General features: G+C 41.0%; 3 protein-coding genes across 12 annotated transcripts in view; all 3 read right to left on the reverse strand.

The window, feature by feature from the left end:
• Positions 1–6,288, reverse strand: part of Tob (Transducer of ERBB2) — a 19,497-nt gene extending 13,209 nt beyond the window's left edge. For 2 of the 7 annotated variants that reach the window (XM_089475432.1, XM_089475430.1), the window contains exon 1: positions 5,932–6,076. Coding sequence is in view for 2 of the 7 variants with exons in the window: in XM_018016590.2 (XP_017872079.2) it covers positions 3,818–3,933 (116 nt within the window). In the remaining 5 variants the exon portion in view is untranslated. Of the gene's footprint in view, positions 1–3,817; positions 4,309–5,871; positions 6,077–6,146 lie in introns of those variants that run through there. The other 5 variants (XM_089475433.1, XM_089475431.1, XM_018016590.2 and 2 more) reach the window with 5 other exon arrangements.
• LOC108619814 (uncharacterized) overlaps positions 1–9,585 on the reverse strand; it is a 16,488-nt gene extending 6,903 nt beyond the window's left edge. Inside the window, exons 1-2 of the mRNA XM_089475436.1 lie at positions 9,299–9,585; positions 5,872–9,214 (exon numbers count right to left, since the gene is read on the reverse strand). Coding sequence (XP_089331562.1) covers positions 7,867–9,214; positions 9,299–9,585 — 1,635 coding nt within the window. The 3' untranslated portion in view covers positions 5,872–7,866. The remainder of the gene's footprint in view (positions 1–5,871; positions 9,215–9,298) is intronic.
• The window catches only part of LOC108619812 (uncharacterized), a 22,014-nt gene continuing 6,302 nt past the window's right edge, over positions 9,492–25,203 (reverse strand). For all 4 annotated transcript variants that reach the window (XM_018016586.2, XM_018016587.2, XM_089475428.1 and 1 more), the window contains exons 2-4: positions 15,153–15,229; positions 11,613–15,068; positions 9,492–9,631 (exon numbers count right to left, since the gene is read on the reverse strand). In XM_018016586.2, coding sequence (XP_017872075.1) covers positions 11,614–14,931 — 3,318 coding nt within the window. In that variant the 5' untranslated portion in view covers positions 14,932–15,068; positions 15,153–15,229 and the 3' untranslated portion in view covers positions 9,492–9,631; position 11,613. The remainder of the gene's footprint in view (positions 9,632–11,612; positions 15,069–15,152; positions 15,230–25,203) is intronic.

Below are 25,203 nucleotides of genomic sequence, written 5' to 3' on the forward strand. Positions count from 1 at the left end.
AGATGCAGACAAATCTCCTTGGCGAAGTGCAATACAGAGAGTTGCCAGATGGTCGTAATTAATAAAGCCCCTCTGGGTAGGCAACATCCGGATGTTGACAGCTCATTATTGTTTATTTATATACTGAGATACACACGCACACACACAGACACATACCTCCCTCAATGTATGATGAGGTGTGTCTGTGTGTGTATGTACTGTGTATGCATGTGTGCAGAGTTAGGTCAAAGTGGCATCGCCATACCTTTTAAATCAACCTTTAAAACTGGTGGCCCAGATTTTATTGATTTTTATTGTGTGGCAAAGAGCAGCCGACAACGGCAACGGCAACGGCAACGGCGACGGCGACAACGACGACAACGACGACGTCGACGACGCTGACGCCGCTGAAAGAGTGCGAAAAGGAGAACGAGAGCGAGAGAGCGACGGCTGAGAGCTGAGCGAGCGAGGCGCAGATGTTGTTGTGTTTACTTTTACATGGCATTTAATGCTGGCTGGAAGCATGTTCATCATCATCAACAACATCATCATCATCCATGGAGGGATGCTTGCTGGATGGGGGTGGGTGGCTTCCTTTTGGTTTTGTTGATGATAATCATCTGCTTGGTTGCTGTGTGCAACAAATTGTCAAAATGCTTTTGAATGTCCAAATATACTTCAAGCGAAATGTATTTATAGACCCAACGGACTTCAAAGCTATGCATGTAACCATATACAGGGAAAGCTCTGTTGAGCGGACACCCATACTACCATATATACATACATGCATACATTATATGCACATATACACATATACACATATACACGCATTTGTCTTCTATCTGTGAAATAAGAAAGAGATTTAGCACAGCGGCTTAGAAATTGAAATTTCCAATGCCAGCTTATTCTAGTTTCTATGGATTTATTTATTATTTCTTTTTGCGAGTTGAAAAAGAATCATTCTCGTTTGTTGATTTTTCCTGCCAATAATCGCATCAAATACGAAAGCAATAAAAGAAATAGATTGAAGTTAAAAAGTAATATCCGTGTAACGGAACTTGTTCGTCAATTGAGCTTTCACTGTGTGTGCTGGCATAGCAAATGCCTTCCCCCCCTTGGGTCATATGATGGGTTGGTTTTCAAGGAAAAGGTTCCCCATGACCGAACTCAAAGTTCCCATCATTTTATCAGCTTATCTTTTCAATTAAATTGTGAAGTTTTTTCATGGGCCACAAAAAAAAAAAAAAAAACAAGTAAGAAAGCTCCAGTCGAGACTGCTCGACTAGGAGATACCCTGAACCCTCCAAGCTGATATTCTAATCATTCTGCACTTCTTTTATACACACATACATACACATGCATCCACACGCACGCATAAGCCTGCGCTCTGCTAACTGCGCAGTAAGCAGCGACTGCGCTTGGGCTGCGCTGCAGTGTGGGCAATATTATGAGAATTTATTTGTTAAATAATTTCTTTTGTAGACATACGATCTTAATGAAACTTTTAGAGCGTAATCATATGGTGAATATGTGTGTATATTCCAAAGCCCAAGTCTCTAGTATTTGAAATACGCTTTTTACAAAAGTGAGGGTGAGGGGGTGAATTTAAGGGTGGGGGGTAAATTTACACAAAAACCGAAATTGTATAAATTGCATATAAGCATACATTAAAAATTTGGAGACTCTAGCAATAAGGGTGTAGAAGATATAATTTTATAACTGGTTTTCGATAAGGTTTTTTATCGATAAAAAAAGATCGGGATGAGTTATCGATTTTTAATGATAAACTTGATATGCGCGCTGTAATTACGGACATTTTAAAAAAAATTTGAAGTCTCTAGCTCTTGTATCTTCTGAAATCGACGCGTTCATACATACGGACGGACGGACGGACGGACGGACGGACGGACGGACGGACGGACGGACGGACGGACGGACAGACAGACGGACAGGGCCAAATCAACTCAGCTCGTCGCCCTGATCAAGAATATATATACTTTGTGGGGTCTGCCACGCCTCCTTCTGCCTGTTACATACTTTTAACAAAACCATTATACCCTGATTTCCCATTTTCAATGGGTTCAGGGTATAAAAAAAAAAAAAAAAAAAAAAAAAACAAACAAACAAAAACAAAATTATTAATGAAATGGTTGTAAATGAAAAATTAATTAATTAAAAGTTCAAATCTTTCATAAAACAAATTCAATTAATTTAATTGAAAATACATTTTTGTTGGATCCACATTTGTTTTAAGGTTTCAATTTATTGAGAGCCTTGAAAGGAAATTTCATTTAATAATATAATTCCCATGTCTTTCCCTTGCAATTCTCTCATTTCTTTGCTGTTTTTATGCTGTTTTATTTTTATACCCTGTAGGCATTAAAAATGTATAAGAAAGGCTATGATCATTCCGAGACATTTTTGCTATAATATATATACTCTTGTAGTATATCTCCTTATATATTTGTTGGGTAATATTTATATTATAATGTATCGGACGTTCGATATACATATATCGAATATTTATGTATAGTAACTGCATACAGGGTATTGACTAGCTGATCATTGGCTTCGATTCTTGTTTGCGTAATTTGTTGTTGTTCTTGTTGGTGGTCTAGAAACTTTTACAGCATTACCGTTATGTGGCATATAGCATATTGTGGTGTAGGGCACGACAAAGTGCTTTCAAATGGGTTGGCTTTGGAATTGCGTGATATTATGGCATTGTTCGTGCAGTCAATTAAAAGTGTTAGAGTTTTCTGTTGTCATTGTCATTGTTGTTGTTATGTTTGTTGTTGTTGTTGCTGCCGCTGTCATTGCCGTTGCTTTCTGGTTTCTTCAATTAGATAGCTTTAAGTTAATTAACTCTTAAGCCGTCGATTATGAATACGCCGTGATAATGGGAAGGTAAGGCAAGGCATATGCCACACTCCTATCGCTAGATGTCTACGGATCTAAATATCTGAGTGGCCTTCGAATAGCTTGTTTGTCGATAATTAGAGCGTACGTAAAACCATATTGGTATATACATACATATGTACATACATATGTATATGCACTATACAGACTAATGACTATGTATGTTGTAAGCTTGCATGTCTGTATATAAAGTGGGAGGACGTATTTCTTGTTGTTGTTGCCTTTTCTGTTTTGTTATTCTTGTTTGTTTCTTTATGCTGCCAATAATATGTGTAATCCAGTTCACATGTCAGTGTCAGAAACAGTTGTTGTTGTTACATCACGCTGACTATGCACATATATGCATATATACATATGTATGTATGTGTGTGTGTTTGCACAGTTGTTATTACAGTATTGAACAACTGTTCGAATTCCCTTGCCTTAACTGTTCTTCTGCAGCTGACACTAAACTCTCAACAGAGAGCAATTGGCGATTACATAAATACAAATAAATGGCAAATGTGATGTACTAATACCAACATACATATGCATATACATATGTATATTTATATTTACTTATGCATGTAAGTGTGCATTTGTGCAGCTGATTTTTTTGTTCATTTAGCTTGCCAATAAATTTCACTGTTTTTGTTTTTCAACCTTTTCGTTGTTTATCTTTAGCGTTGCACTTTCGCATTTACATATTTTACATGACTTTTATATGCATGCTTAAGTACATACATATGTGTATGTGTGTGTTAATTTTCACTTACACCAAAGAAAAAGAAACAGTTAAGCGCAAGCCTTTTTTCTATTCATTGCATAATTCCTTTTAGGTTATTCGCTGTTTAGCACATCTTTAAAAATTGAGTGGACACAGAGCACACACACACACATGCAGCTACATTCACACACACGCGCGCGCGCACATAAGCACCTGATCGTGTACTTAATATTATAAAATCGTAAATACACTAAATTATTTTTCACTAGATATGACGGGAAATATTTTTCACTGACTCGTCTCAACATTGAGCAGCGTTTGCCTCTCATTTGCCCCCGAAGAGCATGTACCACACTAACACAAATGCAAAGGCGGGCAGGCACGCACACATACACCCTAAGAGAGGCGTAAGCTACGACAGCTCACGCTGCTCTGCTCCCACTTACGCATTCTCACAAGCGGCTGTCGCTTATTTACGTTTTGCTGTATTTTCTGTAAAGCTCTCTATCCCGCCGCTCTCTCCTACATCTGGCAGGAGTAACGGCAACATCGTCATCATCAGCAGGCAAGCAAAAAATTTGCTGAAGACAATTTGGCATAACAACACAAAACAGCTGACAGCCTTTGCATGTGTTTACATCTGCGTGCGTGCGTATAATATGGCAGTATCTGTGTCTGTGCCTGTGTGTGTCTGGCTGTGTGCGTGTTCTGTATGTGCTTTTGAGCATATTTTGTTCAGAGCTTTACCACTGTGTGTCCGTATATTTCTATCAATTTGCCACAATTAAAATGGTTTTGCTCGTACAATTTTGTTATTATTATCGCAGCTTGTTGTTGTCAATAACAAAATGCACGCACGTTATTATTGGCAAATATCGTATTGGAAAACAGCTGATGTTATTCAACATTAAATACAATGGGAACTGTTCGCTGCTGCTAATTTTGTCTGCTTTTGTGTGCTTACATACATACACACAATAAACATGCACACATACATATGTATGTACATGTGTAGGTACGAATGTACCTACTATAAGTGACAGCAAAACTAAAGCACATGATTTTTTTATCTCTGCACACATGAAAATTGAAATGACAAATACGTAAATATGAACAACTGTAGATATGTATATCTGTACATATGTATATATGTATCACATCTAGCATTTGTAGAGATATTTATGCACAAATTGTATACGAATTTATATACATACATACATATGTACGCTGTGCATAAATACATGCATACATACGTATATGTCTATATGTATGCAAGCTCACATGCATTCCGATACATGCTTATCCCTGTACATGTGTATGTATGTACACATATTTACAAAAATTTTCAACACTGTCAAGCCACTAAAACGGATTTGTGGTTGATCGAAATCGAATCGAATACATAATAAGAGGAGTATTTAGCATTTAGTTTTCTGGTGCAGAAACATGTGTAGGATATGTACGCACGTACATATGTACATATATATGCATGTACGTATGTATGTATGTACCTATTTACGTATAGCTCGTCGAGTCTCGTAGCAGCTAACAGCTGAGTGCAGACTATGACGACAAATTGCTGCCAGAAACGAGAGCAGGCCATAAGTGAGCGGGAGAGCATGAGAGGACGCACTTGTTTTATTCATTTGATTTTCAATATCTACGTATGCATGTGTGTAGGTGTAGGTGTAGCTGTTGGTGTGTGTGTGTGTGTCTGTTTGTGTGCTGCTGCGCACGGGAAGCAAATACGTAAAAAATAACTTAGAGGCAACAACAGCACTTGGCTGATGGAACGTGTCCGCATTCATTTTGGCTCGAGGGGTTGCGCGGGATGATGAGCGATGATGCGACTGAGACTTGGGTTGAGTTGCGGGGGAGGGGGAAAGCGACAGCCTCAACAGCTGGCCGAAGCACGAACACGAGCTCCACTGGCCTACTGAGCGATAACGAAAACGAAATGGAGTCAAATCGGCAACTGATTCTACTACAACGGGACAGGGGCAAGGAGAGCGACAGGGACAGGGACAGGGACATTCGGACTCGAAATTTGTGTACTCTATGTATCTCAATGCGTTTTGTTGTCGTTTTCTAGTTATCGCACACTGTCTATGTAGTGCACATATGTACGTATGTATTGATATAGAAGTATCTTTCACATTTACACACATCGTATGTGCATTTGTAATGCAAATTACAGTTACTTAAGAAAAAAAAAATACATAAAAAAATATATGTACTATGTGTGAGAGAAGAACGACAAAACTAACATTTAGATTTAGATTTGGATATCACAACACAATATTTGATATATTTATTTGAGCATATACCAAATGTATTTATTATGTTGAATGACGGCTGTTGTTGTTGCTGCTGTTGCTATTATTGTTGTTGCTGTTGTTGTTGTTGTTGTTGTTGTTGTCGTCGTTGTTTATTACGATGGGCGAGAGTTGTCGAGTTGTGTAATACGGTTTAGTTATTATATTTGCATTGCTATTGTTCTATGTACATATATTTAAGTTAATTTTTTTCCTAAATTTAATACCTAATTTGTTTTATTTTATTTTTATTTTTTTTTTTTTTTTCGTGTGTTGTGTTTTTTTATTGTAATTTTTGTAAAACGCTCTGTCCCGTTACTTAATTGCAGCGCGCGCTACCAACGCCGTGTAGAACGTCCGTAGGTCTTGAAATCGTTGTAGTAACTGAAATGAAACTGAATTGACGCGCGAACGCGAAACTCAGTCAGCCAGCAACAAACAAATACGCGCTTGTACAACACCCACCCACACACTCATGCTACGCACTCCCAGCGCACACATACACACAGGCAAGCACTGGCACAATTGCATTTCTAACGATGTGCACACGATGTTCGTGCCTTTAACGAACTAGCCACACGAACGTTTGCAGTGCTCTAAGCTGTTCTCGTGCTCACACACTCTCTTCTCTCTCGCTCGCTCTCTCTCAGTTATTGTGCTTTTTCCTGACAGCTACGATGGCTAAATTTGTTTTATCATCATAATATTGTGTGCTTTTGTTGTATACGCACACACATACACACGCCTGCATGCATAACGCTCTGTATATGTGTATGTTGAAAGCTTAGGGACGTAGTAAAAAAATAGAACTGTAAGCGTAGGACAACCCCAACACAACGAACGTTTTGTACCTAGGGAACTTTCTCACAGAAACGAAAGTGCATACATAACACGCACGCACACACACACACGTATATACATACTACATACATATAGTTGACATACAAAAATGTCCTGAAAAGGACAAACGCTTATGCTACTCTATATATATATATGTATGTATAAATATATTTATATACATTTGTATGTGTGTCACATAGTCCTGCCCCTCTATGCATATATAAATAGATTTTCACATTTTACATAATAAGATTGAAGTTTAACTTCGTTTCGTGTGCTTTGGATAGGTTTATTTATTTATCATCGTCAGAAAGGTACATACATACACAAACACATATATATGTAGATCCATTTATATATAATATATATTCTGTATAAGGAATTACATGCATACAAAAATATTTATATGAATTGGCTTCCAAGGAATATCTAGTATGGTACAATAATTTAATATTATAGCCTAAGACAAAAAAAAAAAAATATATATGTATATATAATAATAATAATAAAAAAAAAAAACATACACAATTATCATAGTAGTAGTGTGTAGGTGTATATATCACAAATATGTATATTTTATTTTAAGCCGAAAAAAAAATTGTGTTGATTGATAAAGGAAGAGCCCAATTACATTCAATGTGGAATTAAATTAGGTTTACCTTAGAATCGATCTAGTATATTATAATATATATTTCATTTATTTCTCTGCTTCTGTTTCGTCTCGTTATTATTCATTATATTTAAGGTTCTTACATCAAATAGCGCATTTATGGTTTGTCATAGGATAAGAGACAAATACATACATACATACAATATACATATACACACATATATATAAGCACATAGTACATTTAATGTCTGTAGATCGAGATATTCTATATAACGTCGTAATAGTACCAACAACTAGACAAAAATCCAATTACTTAAACTTATAGTTTTGGGTTCATAATATGCGAACAATCAGAACAGACCCCCATACCCTGTCGTATACCCACTCTAAGAGGGCAGTCCTGAAAACTTGACACACTAGCCAAAAATTGTCAACTTTTCAGACTGCCCTCGCCCTATGCCCTTGCCCCCATCTGCCCATGACTCCTCCGCCTTGCCTTAACGTCGCGTCTCGCTGGAGCGGATCTGCTCCCGACCGCCGCCGCGCTCGATGAACCAATTGTTGTTGCGCTTCTTCTCGTGACGCTGGCGTGCGTGCTCACGATGTTGCATCATGCGCTCGTGCCACTCGCCGCTGGCGCTGTCATCGTCATCATCATGGCGCTGCCTTCTGCCGTGCTGCTGCTCCTTGGAGTTGTCCAGATGCTTGCGGTAGCGGCGTTCCTTTGAGTTGTACTTGTGCTCCTTGGAATCATGCTTGTGCTCCTTGGAGTCCTGCCACTTTGCGTTGTTGTTGTATTTGGTCTTGTAGCGTTCCTTCGATGCATCTGTATTGGGATAGCGTTGCTTGTTCGTCTCGAGGGGCGGTGCTCGCATTTTGTCGCCATGCACATGGAAAGCTTTGGATGAATCGCTGGCACCGACATTCGGTGTGGGTGTGGGCGTTTCGTCCTCGCCAGCGAGTGTGCCTAGCAGCTCGGTGACCTTTTCAAAGTCGTGAAAAGCTTGAGATTGCCGCAGCACATCGTTCACCGCATCACCGATCTCATCGGCTAGAGATTCGGCATGCGGTTTTGCTTCCATGCACATGGCGGCGATTTCCACATAGTTGCCATCGGGGCACTTGTACGGGCGCTTCAGGTCCGCCTTGGTAATGTCCACAGGATCCACAGAGTCGCCGTTGCCGGACCAGGCCTTGAATGTTTTCGGCTTGCGCGGCTGAGCCTGGGCCTGACCGTGTCCATGACCCTTTCCCTGTCCCTTTCCCTGTCCCTGACCCTGGCCCGGTCCGTGACCCTGTCCAACTATGGAGCTAAGATATAGCAGCTGCTTGGACATGATATCAATCTCGGCGCGCATCAGATTATTCTGCAGCTCCAGATCGAGCAGCCGCTGCTCCAGATCCGGAACGGCCTCATTGCCGCTGAACAACTTCCACTCGGGATTACGCAGTCGGCCAATAAGTGCCAGCACGGCCAAAGTGGTGCCCACATAGAAGATGGCGGTCAATCCGTTATGTATCAGCGGCGGCATACGATAGCGACGTTGCACAGCTGTCGACGCTGCTGCTGGCTGTGCTGCTGGCTGCGCTGCATTATTCAGCTGCAGGGCTGGGCGTGGGTCACGGCGACGTCGTTCACGCATCTCCTGGGCAGCATTCAGATCTGGCATATTGCCCAGCAGCGGCACTTCATGGCCCGCATCGAACTTGAAGCTCAGCTCGTTGAGATGCTCGCGCAGAAAGGGATGCGGCGAAATGCGTCCAGTGCTCTCGCAGTCACTGATTATCGAGATGCCGTCGGAGACGTCCTCGGCCTGGGTGTCTGCATCCTCGACGAGCGTGCCTCTATGGGTGTAAAGAATGTATACATATATAAATATATATATTTATTTATTATCTCTCTCTCTGGCTTTCTTTCCTTGCACTTACTCTGCATTGTTTTGCTCGTCCTCCTTTGCCTCTTCCGCTGGCTTTGCTTGCTGCCCAAACTCCTCGCTGCTGCTGCTTGGCTCAAGTACCTCGACTCTATCTGGTGGTAAGATCGTCCACGATGACGATGTACTAATGGGTAGCGTCTGCTCCGGTGCTTTGGTTATGTTGCTGTTACTTTTATTGCTGTCGCTGCTGCCGCTGCTGCCGCTGCTGATGTTGCTCTGATCGTCCATGATGCTGCTGCTGCTGCTGCCGCTGCTGCTCTTGCTCTGCTCCTCATCCATGCTGCGTCGTCGTTGTCTGGTCGGTCTGGGCTGTTGGCCTCTTTGTCTGAAAAATGCATACAAGAAACAGAATAAGTCAAAGATATTTTCGTATCGACCTTCGTGGCGCTCGAGAATTATAGCTAGCCAATGGCCAATGGCCAGTGGCGTCACTAGCCACGGCCTCTGCTCAACAGTGCTGGCAAACCTGTGAGTTTATAGCTGAATTTCGCTTACTTTAACGCCTTTGGCTTTGTTTATTTATCAAGCAAATATTTGCAAATAATTTATTATTCTTTATGCGATTATTTGGTAAGTGAATTGCAATCTTAGTGTGAGTACTTGAATATGTTTTTTGTTTTTCCTATTTATTTTTCTTTTTTGTAATATATTTTTCACAAATTTTTGTCGACAATTTCTATTTTGGGACTGATGCTGAACAGTGTTGTTAAGCGAACGATTCTACAGCTCTAACTGACTGTTCTTACAAAAGCCTACTTCCCTACTGACGGTTCTTACAAAAGACAAATTACCGACTAGTTTTTGATTTGACTGTTTTATATATGTATTCGTATTTTAATTTTTATAGTGTGCTGTTTTCAGCTTAAAATGTGTTTTAGTGCTGAATCTGTTTTCCATTACTATTATATATATATATTTGTTTGATGATTGACTGTTGAGCCTTAAATGCGGCTGTTTTATAGACAATTCTATTTATTTTTTGTTAGAGCGTAAATGTGGTTAGTTAAATACCTTTTAAATGGCTTTAAAATACGCTGCTTTATAGCTAAATATTTTGCTGTCTGTTTTGTGTAAAATATGCTCTGCTTTTTAAAAATTATTTATTTTATTTTATTTATTAATTTTGAGCTAAGAACGCTGTTTTATAGCTAAATTGCATAGAATAACTAGTTAATGCCTTTTTTATTATTTATAATAATATTATTATTGTTATTTTTTAATATATTATTTTTTATAAATTGTCTAATTTTATTCTAAGTTTAACATGCATACATACATATATATTCCTTTAAAATCTCGCAAGGAACTGAGCTGCACTGTTGCTCATGCTAATGCATTCATGCATGCATGTATGTATGTATTTATTTGCATATGTATGTATGCATGCACTGTTGGCACTTGCAGATACGTGTGCATGTGTGTGTGCGCGAATTTACTGCTGTTTTGTCCGGGCCTCGGACTATATAGATTTGTATGTCGGTGCACATACGTACGTATGTATGTGTATATATCTATCTTTACCTGGGAATTGTATTTATTGTGCTTTTGCGTGAAAGGTCTCGAATGTGTTTGACAGTTTAAGTTAAAATTTTAGCAATTCGATTTGGTGTTCTTTTTTTTTTCTTTTAGAATTAACAACAAATTATAACAGCGCTCTCTCTGCATGTGTGTGTGTGTGTTGTTATTACGCAAATTTCTGCATTTGTTGTGCAAATGAACGTACTGAACGTGGATGCACTGACACATGCACTCACACACACACACGCACACATAGATAACTCGGTTTGTTTTGAACCCATACTCACCAAATTCGTTTAAAAACAATGCATATATATGTAAACACACTGCCTGTGTATGTGTGTAAACGCGTTCACATTTATAAAATCACTTTTGTGCTTGCGTCGTTTAGTTGTCTCAATATTCAGATTTATCAAGCTGTCGGCTGATAAGTGAAGGACCTTGAATCTTCTGACAATTGTTAACTCACAAATGTAGATAATAACTCTGTCTGCAGATGGCCGCTGCTATGCACGTACGTCGCAATTTCCTACCTAACGCGTCAACCTTTGTGTTTGGACTACACGCACATAGATACAATACACAATCAAGCAGATGTTTTCTGCGCTACACGGCGATATATCGATAACACTGTTCGATACTGTGGTGTTGGGTATTTTTTAAGCCATTTTCTGTGTGTTCGCAGATACGGGCACACGTAAACTTTGGTTAAGGCGCAATTTTTAAATTTGCTCACATATTTGCTGTTTATATTATTCTTAATGCAATTTTGGTATTGGTTAACTTACCCTACAACGATTTATCTAATATGTGTCGTATCTCGCCCGCCTCTGAGCTGCAGTCCCAATTGGACGCATTCCTGGCCGACTGCTGCCTGTTTGCCTGGTTTCTTGGCGCCGGCATAACTGTTGCATATGCCTGGCCATTCGCCAGGACATAGCCCTGCGGCATGTGCAGCCTGGGCGCCGGCACTGGATACATGCGCGGTGTCTTCTGTAGCGTCAGCTGATTTGCTTGATTCGCTTGCTGCGTCTGCTGCAGCCGCTGATGCTGCGGCGTCCAATAGATTTGGCTTGTCTGCTGTGCGGCACGATCTAGGATTAGAGGCGTGGCACGGCCATGCTGTTGTTGTTGTTGTTGCTGCAACTGTTGCTGCTGCAACTGTTGTTGTTGCTGCTGTGCCATTGCCAGCTCCTCGATGCGCACGTAGCCCTGTGGACTCGCCCGTATATACTGCGGCTGCATATACAAGCTGCTATTGTGCTGGTAGTCAGTGATCAGCTTGGCCGCCTGCAGTCCATCCTCCGTCTGGATGAGCACGTACTCCGTGGGCGTCAGCGTGACCAGCGATTGGCGCTGCAGCAGCTGCTGATTGGACACATACTGCTCGGACTCGTTGGACAGGAGGCTGTTGCGCTTGTTCACGTGCGCATAGATGGGCGAGGCGGTGGCGGCGTAGCTGGAGCGCGGCAGGCTTTGGACACGCAGCGGCACTTGGGGCCGGGCCAGACTCAGCTGGGAGGCGGGACGCTTCTGCGTCTCCACGGAGGCATACGACACGGGCGAAATGTCCGCCGGATGCTGTTGCTGGCCATTGTGACGCTCATAGATGGGCTGCATTTTGGCCGCCGGTGCCGGCGTGCGATTGATGGACTTGCGACAGAAGTCCTTCACCTTCTCCAGGATCTCGTCGCGCGTCAACAGGCCGCCGATGCGTCGCCCGGCATTGGCCTCCTTGCGTCGCAGCACCACTGGCGTCTCGTTCTCGTTCTCGCTCTCGTAGCCACGCCGCATGCCCCGCTCCGGCGGGCTAATCAGCTCATCCAGCACGCTCTGGCAGCGCGCGGGCAACTGTTGCTGCTGCTGCTGTTGCTGCTGCTGCTTTTGTTGCTGTTGTTGTTGCTGCTGCTGTTGCTGCAGCATTTGGCGATTGCGTCCACTGACGCCAGCATAGGTATTGCGTTGGACGGAGCCGCGCACAAATGCCGCCGGCGCCGCCAGCTGCTGCGACTGCAGATGCTCATAAATATTCTCCTCGCTCTGGCGTTGGCGCTGACGCTGCAATTGCTGCTGCTGCTGCTGCTGCAACTGTTGCTGCTGCTGCTGCATGACCTTGTTGTAGAGCTGTCTATCGGTTACCTCCTTGATCGCCCTCAGCTGCTCCCATTCATTCTGATTGCTCGACTGCGTCTCCAGAGCCTTGCGCACCGGCGTCGATGTGGCTATGGGATAGCTGCAACTGTTGCTGCTGGCATTGCCATTGCTATTGCTGTGGCTGTGGCTGTTGCTGCTGCGCTCCTCGTTGGAGGCCACGGATCGACGCTGGCCCACGCTCTCCAGCCGGCTCAGGGTGCGCTGGCCGTGCAGCTTGATCTGATTGCGATCCATGGAGGCGGAACGCGTGAAGCGATTCAAATTGTTCTCCGGCGGCGAGACGCGGCGCGGAATTAGACTCTGACGCTCGACGGTGCTGCGCTGGAACGGCACCGGCTCCAGTCTGGCCTCCAGCGTGGGCTTGGAGCGTGGCTGTGGCTGAGGTTGAGGCTGCCTCAGCTCCTGCCTCAACTGGCCATTGGGCTGGTTCTCGAGCAGGATGCGTCGCATCTCTGCGGGCGTCCTCAGTTGCTTCGGCTCCGCAGCGTCGCTGTAGACGCTGCGCGGCGCCGGCAGCACGGCCTTGGGCGTGGTCTTGCGGCGCGTGGCAAAGAGACTGTTGGAGAGGCGCTGCAGCACGGATAGCTTTTTGGTATTGCTCTTGCGCAATGCTGCCAAGGATTCGGCCACCTGCTGACGTCGCTCCTCGGCCGTAGCACGCGTTGGCGTCACCGTCGGCGTCGCTGCCGGCGTCGACTTGGGCGTCGTCGTGGGCGTGGGACTGTTGATCTCCCGCTTGGGCATCAGCGCCAGGCCCTTGCGCTCCAGATACGCATGGAACTCCTCAGAGCTAATGGTGTTGGTGAAGGTGCCCAAAGGGTGTCCATTTGCATTCCCATTCCCATTCCCATTCCCATTCCCATTTTCATTCCCATTTCCATTCGTTGTCATCGTGGCTGGATCGTCCTCGGCACTCGGTGGATTTAGTTCGTCGCTGGACTCGCTCTTGGTCAACGGACCGTCGATCTCGTCCAGATCGTCGTCGGAACTGATTTGTAGCTTCTTCACGCGCTCGTCGAACTTCTTGGCATTCTTGGTCACCTCGGCGGGATTGAAGTAGACGCCGTTGGTGTCGGTGCCCGTGCGTATTTTCAGATTGGCCAATTCCGGATAATTGGGCTTGGAGCACTTCTTGAACGTGGCCGTTTTCGGTTTACCGTTAGCCTCCTGCTGCTTCGCTAGCTTCGTTGCCGGCGTCTTTGCCTCCCTGAGCCGATGCGCCGCCTGCTGTCCGTTCGTCCAGACCTGTTTACGCTTGGGCGGCTTGCCGGATATCTCGCGTAGTTCCTCGAATTTCAGACGCGCCAGCACCGTGGGATCATAGACAAAATATGCATCCGGATTCTTGATATAGGTCTTCACATACTTCGATTGCTTAAGTACCTCCTCGGTGGTGATGAAATCGTCGCCCACGAGCTCTGCCTTCTTGCGATTGTTCGCCTCGTTCTTGAGCTGTTCGCGCTCCTTGTCCTTCAGGGACTTCTCCTCGAGCTCGCGCTCCTTGAGCTTCTCGCGTTCCTTCTCCTTTTCGCGTTCACGTTCACGCAACTGTTGGGTCACCGTCTTCCTCACACTCAGCGTGGATCGTTTGGTGGGCACCGGCGGCGGCGTCTTCTTCTTGCCACTGCTATCTATGAGGCCATTCTTGAAGGGATTCTGCTGATCGACAATGGGATCGCCCGTGGTGAACTTGCGTATCTTCTCATCATTCGGATTGAATGTGACGCACTTCTTCACCTTCTCCTTCTCCTTCTCCTGCACACTCTTCTCCAGCTTATCGCTCGGCTCCACAATCTTCAATGGCTCCTCCTGGACTATATAGTCGCTGAATACCTTCGATTTCGAATTCGATTTCGAATCAAGCAACAGCTGGGCATCCTCAATAGACTCAATCGTATCGCTTAAAGTTCCATTTGCCGGGGCGTTACGCTCGCTGGCTAATGTGTCAGACATCTTAGGCCGTAGCGCTCGTCGAGGGGGGACAGGGCTGGGGAGTACGAAGGGATTTGGAGTGGAAGATAGTTGGAAGTCACTCGTGTATATCCGCCCACCATTGAGATTGTTGCCAAAGTCCCAGCAAGCAAGAAATTCTGAAACAGATTTACATTGTATCAATGAGAGTGAGAGAGATAGATATCGAGAGATGGGTTCTACTATATCATAACTTTGCTTACTTGCAATTTATATTCCCTTGGCTGTATCAATCGCTAGGCGTTTTCATAACGCCTCTAGCTATACGGAATTCTTCTATCTGTAAGTTGAGAGCAGAGAAGGAGAAAGAGAGAGTTTAGTACTTTGTGTACCATTTAAAACTATTATATATTATATTATTTTTATACCCTGAACCCATTGAAAATGGGAAATCAGGGTATAATGGTTTTGTGAAAAGTATGTAACAGGCAGAAGGAATCATCACAGACCCCATAAAGTATATATATTCTTGATCAGGACGACGAGCTGAGTCGATATAGCCCTGTCCGTCTGTCCGTCCGTCCGTCCGTCCGTCCGTCCGTCCGTCCGTCCGTCCGTATGAGCAAAAGGATCTCAGAAGATATAAGAGCTAGAGAGCTGAAATTTGGCATGCATACTCGTGAATACCATAGGCAGTACGAGTTTGCTTTATTTTTTCGATAACTCATCCGATAACTTTTTTATCGAGAATAATCGAAAAATCGACTTGGTTTTTTCATCCTAGTTGGAACACTTTTAAACCTGGAGACTCCAAATTTGCGTTGTATATAGAGTTAATGGACACAAAGATTTTGTAATTTACAGATTTTGGATACCACGCCCCCTTCGCCCCCAATTTGTAAAAAACGCATTTCAAGTACTAGAGACTTGTGCTTTGGAATGTACACATATTTTAACCATATGATTACGCTCTGAAAGTTTCATTAAGATCGTATGTCTACAAACGAAATTATTCAACAAATAAATTCTCATAATATTGCCCACATTGCAGCGCAGCCCAAGCGCAGTCGCTGCTAACTGCGCAGTCAGCAGAGCGCGTGCTTATAAGTGCATGTGTATGTATGTGTGCATAAAAGAAGTCCAGACTGATAATTATATCATCTTGGAGGGTTCAGGGTATCTCCTAGTCGAGCAGTCTCGACTGGAGCCTTCTTACTTGTTATTTTTCATCTTTAAATAATTATTGAAAAATCTTAGCCCTAGGTAAAGTCACTCTGGGCTCCACTTGTATATTTTCCAAGCCCTACCTTAAAGACCTGTAGAAAAAAAGTTTTAACCGATTCGTCCAGAAGGTTTATAGCTATATACCCCTTATATATGAATATACGGGGTATGTTCAAAAACAAAATATAAAAATTTGGTGTATATTCAAGAATTTCTATTTATTCCCTTTAAGGTAATCCCCCAGTGTTCTGAGATAATAGATAATAGTCTCAATATTATTCCTGAACTGACTATAATAATTCAGTTGATAAATGTTCTTTATAGCTATAGCCTTACGCTGAGCTCTATTCGAACTGAAATTTGTTATTCTCCCTAGGCCCATTTGAGACTTTCCTTCACATCTCTTGTAAAATTGCAATTTTACGTGACATCTGTGCTCGGGATTTGGCATATGACAGTCAAGGGCAGACCTTTCTTGTCTCAGGTAAAATGCGAAAGTAGAACAATATCTGGGGAAACAACCGTTTGACCCTCTATGTAATCTATTGCGAACGGGAATTCCGCTTGTAATTGGTTTTGCAAACAGACATTAAGACTGTATATATGTATGTATATATACAAACGTAAATAATACTATATATGTGTAGATATATACATATATATGTAAATATAAAAATATATATATGTAAACATATACATATATACATTTTTTTTCAGATCGGCTTAAACAGACGTAACAAACGGTCAGATGAACAAGGCTAACAAGACACGACACGAACAGTCGTTTAGCCTGATCAAGACTATATATGTATATAAATAAATATATGTACAGCTATTGGAGCTACAGATATGCAATTTTAAATGTATGTAGATTAAGTATAGCTGTATATATACATATATACCTTTATGCCTCTATACCTTTCAAATTAGCATCAACAACTTTTCCGTGCATTTACCACAAGTCAATTAAAATCTTTAAAAAACTTTTGTTTCAGTGCAGTTCCAAGCCTTATAGCTGGGAAACTAGAGTTTCTATGAAAACACATGTACATATATATATGTATATATACTTAGGCAAGTATGTATATATACCTAAAATAACAATAGTGCTCAGTTGTACTAGATGTTGGACATATTTTTTTATTTTTTTTTTTATAGGTAGAGCTTCTTTTATATTGTATTATCAACCTTGTGTCTCAGACTAACATCACCAGGCGTAGATAAATTACTAGTAATTTCAATGTTTACTAAACTTAGTGATAAACGAACTGAATAAATACTTTAACAACAATTTGAAATGAACATAAAGCTCAACATATAATGTTATTCATTTGGATATTGATATTGAGTTTTTATACCCTGAACCCATTGAAAATGGGAAATCAGGGTATAATGGTTTTGTTGAAATGTATATAACAGGTAGAAGGAGACGTGGCAGACCCCACAAAGTATATATATTCTTGATCAGGACGACGAGCTGAGTCGATTTGGCCCTGTCCGTCTGTCTGTCCGTCCGTCCGTCCGTATGTATGAACGCGTCGATCTCAGAAGATATAAGAGCTAGTTCTATTTAGTTTTTTGTGCAACATTTAGTTTAGTATCAGTTAGTTAGATTAGTGTAACTTAGTTCAATATGATATTCATATACATATGAATAGTTATATAGAGCGCTCCCATCGCCATCCCATACACTTCTATGGAGTCTCAAAAAGTCGCATTAAACTTAGTGAGGGTATATCCAAGTTGGGCATTTTTTTCTCTGCCTTAACTCTTGCCTTTTTTCTCTTTTTGCTGCCAACTGTTGCGAATTGCTGTGTTTTTTTTTTGCCACAAATTTGTTCAAATCATTTATTATTGTTCATTAGGGCATGGCCAAAGAATTGTGAAAAATGTGCATAAACAAAATAGCAGAAAATAACAAAAACAACAAAAGCCAAAGCCAAAGCAAAGCAATTTCTAAATAATTATTATTTCTTCCGGCTCATAGACGTAAGTGAGCTGAATTGAGTGTATGTAGATATAGCTATAGATATGGCTATAGATATGTAGATATTGGTTATGTATGTATATATGAGTGTGTGTTTGTGTGTGTGTCTGCATTTGGGTCACTTGATAGCTAATCTTTTGCGCGTACCTTTTGTGCGGTAATGAAATGCGCATATGGTTAAACATATGCAGAATTTCGATCTACATATGTATGTAATAGCTATGTATACCCATACATACACATCTATATGCATATATATATGTATGGCTTTGCTTGCGCCTGCGTTTACCAATGTAATCAATATTTTTCACCCATATTTAACGCCAGAGTTGACAATTGTTTAACACGAAGATTGCCCCGTGCCTTGCCTTGGGGTTGACACAAACGCACACACACACATTCACACACATGCAGCTGGTCGGTTACAGCGGGTGGTACAGGGGTTTGTCCATTGCATTGCATGCAGCTGTTAACCGGCTTGAGGCATTAAAAAAATAAATAAAAATAAGAATTTGCCTTGCATCCAATTTGCATGCAAATCTGACCGACTTCTAGAGGGGGCCCTCTCTCTCTCTCTCTCTCTCTCTGTGTAAATATCTAGTGCACCTTGATACGACTAGCTGCGCATTTAGTGTATGTCTCACAAAATCGCCAGCCGATTGCAAATTGAATGCTTCACTCAAATCATTTTGTTGCCTTTGTGCTAATCCACTTCTATAGAGTACGAAAATTGTCTGGAATTATGAGCCTAGCTATAAGTGTTTGCTATACAAATACACTCACACACACGCAAACAATATGGACTATACGGCATTAAGATCTCGAAGCTAATTGAGTTCATGAAAATTGCATAGAAGGGCGGTAATTAGAAAAATGCTGACATTGAGTTTGAAGAGAAGTTGGGAACGTTCAGGGTGTCAAAAGGGGAGAAGAGAGGGAGGGGACAAAAGACAATCAGGGAGACAGGAAATTAGAGATTGAAATAAAGAAACACACAAAATATAGACAAAGAGAGAAAGAGAGAAAGAGAGAAAGAGAGAGGGATAGAGAGAAAGAGAGTTCGATTGTTGGACAGATCTAGATCCAGATCTAGATTGACAGACAGATAGAGGGGGAATAGGAAAGGGGACGAATATGTTAACAAGACGGTAAGAATCAGACACAGGCGATAGGTAGGAAGAGAGCGAGAGAAAGCATAAAGAGGCAAGCAAAGGACAACATGAGAAGAGAAGGTAAAAAAAGATAGAGTGGTTCAAAGGGAAACAGAAGACTACCGGAGAATACCGCACGAATAATAGTAAGAAATATGGAAGACAGAAAAAGTGTGAGAGTCAAACACAGAGAGAGTGAGAGAGAGAGAGAGAGAGATAGAACAATATCAGGGGATACACAGAGAAAACGATAGACACTTAGAGAATGAGAGGTACAGATATGAAGACTCAATAATTGTGAGATAATCATAGCAGATGTAAATCACACTTCTGAGAATTGCAGAGAAAGGTCAATATTTGCTATCAATTTTCTTACTTTCTGTTTACATTATGTATTTTCATACATAAATTAAGAAAATCAGCTAAATATGCCCAGGATATACTGTAATATCGACTGCGATATACAAATAGATGGATAGATCAACTTTAAGGAAATAAGTCAATAAATTTTTGTACAAGTTGTACATGTTCTCTGTTTAATGTACACAAACCCCAAAAGCAATAAAAACAAACAGGGACAGGTGTTCGCCCCAGACATACATATATATTTCTAACCTTCAGCCCAACTCTAAGAGACTTCATGCGTAAATATATATATCCAGAAAAGAAGTCAAAAGAAAACTTAGTGAAATCACATAGAAGGGAATGCCACCCTTTGTCGCATATTTCGCTGAAATGGAGAAATGAGTTCGAGCATTTGTTGTGGGGTCAACATTCAGCATTCACCACCCTAACCATATACCCTATACATGTGTGCCATCCACCCCTGCTCGACGTCTATTAACTAACATCCCCCGAGAAACTACTAGCAATATATGTATTGTATATATATATAAATAACCATAGGCATGGAAAAAGTATTTTCTGGATTGGAAATGCAATTGGAAAATTTTTCTTGAAATTTTTGGTTTTTTGCTAGTTTTCATTTCATTGAATGGGAGGTCTGGCGGTACGCTCCACCTACAGCTGTTCTAGTTAAAAGAGTAGTGCGAATGAGCATTAAGTCGTTAGAGAACTTAATATAGTGATAAAAACAATATTTTGAAAGCAATTCGAAACGAATATTAACATTAACATATTTCTGATTAATTAATGTTCCTTTTGCTTTATTTTTGTTGTGTAGTGCAGCGCTACTATTTTCATGAGCACATCTGTAAATGTGGAATATTATGAGTTTTTCGGGGATGTTGAAGGAGGCTTATTAAACATGGATATATTTAGAAAACACAAGAATGTTGAGTGCAATCGTAAATAAGTGTATATAAATAATTATTATTTCTTGTTTGCCCACATTAAATATTTTATTGTTGTCGAGCTTTGACTAATTGGCATTGATACCCTGCAAAAGGGTTGTAAGTGTTCTTTATGTGGTATTCTACACATACATACATATATACAAGACTTTATAAAAGCCTTTTCTGACTAATTCGTAATATGAAAGAAACAAAGGTAGAATAAAATTTACTCATTTCTCTGAAATTCTCATAGCTCAAGTAAGGTATACGGCTTTTCACTGATTTACCTAAGAGGATTTTAGATTTCGTTCTTTTGCATTCTCTCTCTCTCTCTCTCTCTCTCTCTCTCTCTCTCTCTCTATTATAGAACTGGTGTATATCCTGTAAGCATGTTTAATATGTCTTCTATATTTAAGTCAATGTTAAAAGCAATCCTATCTCTTAGATTATAGGACAGGTTACATAAAACAAACACAATATGAACCTTTCCCTGCAATTCTCAAAAATCAAAATATCAAGGATTTCAAATGATTTGTTAGCTTTACAGAATATCCCCCACTATCTCTTTCTCTTTCTCTGTCTCTCTCTCCCTCTCACCAATGCACTGTGAGCAAGTTTTAAGTGTTCTTTATCTTGTATTCATATATGTATAGACATATATTATATAAACAAACATGTGTTGCAAGCAGCTATCGATTCTTTGTAAAGATAAAGAATTCTTTTTTTTTTCGAAGGCCAACGAATAAGTCAAGTAAATCGTTTCTTTGTGTCCACAAAATAAATACAATTCCAATAACTGAGACTGAGGGAGCAATGAGAAGCGATAAGAAGTCGCCCGACAAAGTCAAATTGAGCTATAACTTAACAATATGCAATACAATCTCTTCTATAGGGCGTTTGTTCTGGGTACCAAATATTATTATTAGCTATGATGAAATCAAATATTTTCAAACATTTAACATTTCATTAGGCAATAATTACGTCTAATGATATTTGATTTATGTAAACTTCAATTTTTTTTACAGTTCAGTTCTTCATTTTTTTAGGGCTCTCAGCCAGAGTCTTTTATCTGTTTAGGCAGACGACAATCGGGAATGATTTATAGATTGAGACGCGGCGCCATAAAGTCAATGGGCTGCGGTCCAAAAAGATTTATGCGACAACTTGCAGATAAGATACGCACACACACACACACACAGACAGTTATATGGATTATGCTTAGATACATATCTTAGCCAGACGCTGGCCATCAAACTGCAGCAAAAGTCCTGCCAAAAAAGGAAACTAAAGATAGACAAAAGCAACTATGGGAAGTCTAGACAAGCTGTATCGATTCGACTGCAGCTTCTGCCATATAATATATACATACATATCTTTGTCTGGGTGTTGGTCCAAACATATATCTAACGCTAATTGCGTGTTTATCGTTGCCTGCAAATGGCAAAACTCCAGCTGTTTGTATTGAGAAACACCTAAATTACATTTTGTTCGTTCTTTTCGTTTCACATTGGAGTCGCCCAGATCTCGTCCGGCTTACTGGCTGGCTGCACTTGGCTCTTCTTCATTTGTAATATAAACGTCCCTCCCCATCCCTCCGACTCCATGTAAACAAAATAAAACAAAACGAAAGAAGAAGAGACCGAAACACACACGCAAGGGAATGTGTAAAGACAACAAAACACGCGCCAAGCCAGCCCAACTGATGACTGACATTGACGATAAATGAACAATCGACCTCAATAAAGGCAAACATATGCCCCCTTCCCCCCCAGGCCGTACACCCCGTGGCCATACAGTACGTGTAGGCCATACAGTATGTACAGCCTATGTGGTTCGAATTGCCCATAAAGCTTATAGGTTGAGTTCCCATTAAGCTAATATAGTATTTGTAGACCGTCTAGCACTTATAGTTCCTAGAATCCTTACGGCCTTATACAAGCTATATAGCCTGAGAAACTCTCAACTATCCAATAGCCCCCCATGCTTATCTAATCTTTACGGCCTGTATGCTCTATATAGCCGCAACATTTCCGTTAGTCTGTCTAGGTAATACAATCTGTGTGGTCAGAATAAGCTCTATAAGGTCTGTATGATCTGACAGTTCCCTAAGCTTATATAGGCTGTCTAGTCCTAGATTCGCTACAACTCATACATCCTGTACATCCGCGTAGTCCATATAGATCCCACAGTCCACTTAACTTCTACAATCTGTATAGTGCTTATAGCCTATAGGACACATACCACTCCGTTTTCCCATTGAGATTGTATCGTCCGTGTAGGCCAAATAGTCTAGAGTCTATACCACCCTTGGAGTCTCCTTAGCTTATGGAGAGAATTCTTATCTATATTTAATCTGCAAAAGATGAGTTCAACCTCGAAAGCCAATGATAGATCCTATATAGTCTATGAATGTAGGCCATTAAGTTCTCATTTATTCTACCCTGTATTGCTCTTCCCTTATGCCCTATGTAGCTCCTCAACCCCATACACTGCTATCTATGTAGATAATAGAGCTCATCCAAACCTCAAGAGCCCCATATAAGCCCTATAGCTCATTTAGTTCCATATACTTCCTAAGAACTCTTTGCAATTGCTTCAATCCAATACAGTTAGATAGGCATCGATTCCTATCTACAGTTGAGTTGGCAAAATTTCATATGGCTTGCATAAAGCTTGCAAAATGTGTGAGCGGGAAACCTTGTCGGGGCATTGAGCTGGCCATAAAACCCATATCTAGACATAGAGCGAGCGAGAGAGAGAGAGAGAGAGAGAGAGAGAGAGAGAGAGGGCGAAGCTACGCTTCCAATCAATAATTATGTTTTTATGAGAATATTCGTTATTCGCTATTGTTGTTGTTGCTTATCGAAAGAGGTAAATCCCGTTTGGGTTAGACGATACATGATATTGCAGCTTTGTATGTGCTAAGCGCCAAAGGCAAAGGCAAATACTGATCGACTAGCACATACCCTGGGTATATAGAAAATAATTTAGATATATAAACATCAAGATGTAGTGTATGACGAGTAGACAATCCATGAGAAACAATGTCAAAAGCTATCGACAAGTTTTTTTTATCGATAATCAGCAACTATTCTAACTCTAAGCTTAATGCTTTAAAATCCTAAAGGCGGATACTACACACTAGCTGTTAAAAAGGAGGATTTTGCCTCCTAAATATGATTGTGATCATGGATTGCCATTAGACAGTCACTTTACAGGGTATACTTAGAGTTGTATCGATTGCAAAGACAAATGCTATAGCTATTATCGAGATTAATTGTGCACTCCATTTATGGTAAATTCTATACATTTCAATGAGCTAGCCGCCTTTTCATTTACTTTACAGGGTATAATTAGTGATATAAATATTATAGAGGCGAAATATCCAAGCTTAATTGCCCATATGATTTCTTTCACACAGCTGAGTGAGTTAACCGCATTTCTTCTTGCTTGTACTCATTTTACAGGGTATTATGAGTGCTGCATCTATTGCAAAGGCAAATAAAACACATCTTACATCTATCATAGAGATCAGGTCAAATTGTGATTACTTTTGCACAGTGACCTAGCCGCCCAGTTACTTCATCTTCCTCCCTTCTACAGGGTATAATCAGTGTTGCATTTATGCTCAAGTAAAAAAGTAAACTCTCCCGGCTAATTATGGTTGTGATTTCGTTTACTGGCCGCATTTCTCTTTTTCCTCTGCTTGTGCTCATTTTACAGGGTATAATTAGTGATGTATCTAATAGCCGATCGCAGCAGTCTTCTTCTTTTATTTTGTATATTGTTTTTTGTCTGTGCTTTGCTGCCTTTTAAGAAATTGCTCAAGTGAACTTCAGAGTCAAGCACGAAGCGCATTTAGAAAACTGGTTTTCGTTTCCTCAAAATATTTAAACGTTAGTTACTCGACGCGCTGATCCCATAAACTCAGTTGGCTTTACGGCAAGGCCAAGAGTTACTTAGAAGTAAGTGGAGTGGCGGGAAAAGCAAAAACCAATTCGAAAAAAAAATATATAAAAAGCAAAAAACACTTGTACAATTCTTTTAGTATCTACTCTGTGCGGCTCTGATTAGAACCGCTGCTCCGCTTGGCTGTGCTGAGCCCTCGTGACTTGTGTTCCAATTGGAATGGCAACGGGCATTCCAATTCGATGTGAAACTCAATTTCGAAGTCAGGCAAAAACTTCGTGATTACGTGTGTGCTACGCACAGTGCGTACTTTATCAACTCTCTATATACTATATGTATATCTGTATTGTGTGTATGTATGTATGTATGCATAGATCTGGTGCGCACGCACAATAAATTGCGCAACACTTTCAAGTATCTCAGTATCTGTATCTTTGTATCTCCCGGACTGGCCGAATGTATCTTTGACTGTCCAAGTATCTTGGTCTCTCGCAGTTCCCGTCTGCTTGCGTGTTTCTTCTGTTTTTGTTTTCTATTTTTTTTTCTGTTTGATCTCCGTTCGCCTAGTACTCAGCGCTACTTAAAGCGCCCAGCCGGCTCAAGTGTTTGGTTTTTTTTATTTACGAGCATGCCCGAGAAATGCCCAAGATATTTTCTGAATTCAATTGACTAGATATGCCACACTATGGGGATACCCTATTTAGTTCTAACATTCTATATATTTTGAAATAGAAACATTCAATTTAAA

The sequence above is a fragment of the Drosophila arizonae genome, chromosome X (assembly GCF_054131065.1).
Source record: "Drosophila arizonae isolate 15081-1271.41 chromosome X, UAZ_ARI_1.0, whole genome shotgun sequence".
Lineage (NCBI taxonomy): Eukaryota > Metazoa > Arthropoda > Insecta > Diptera > Drosophilidae > Drosophila > Drosophila arizonae.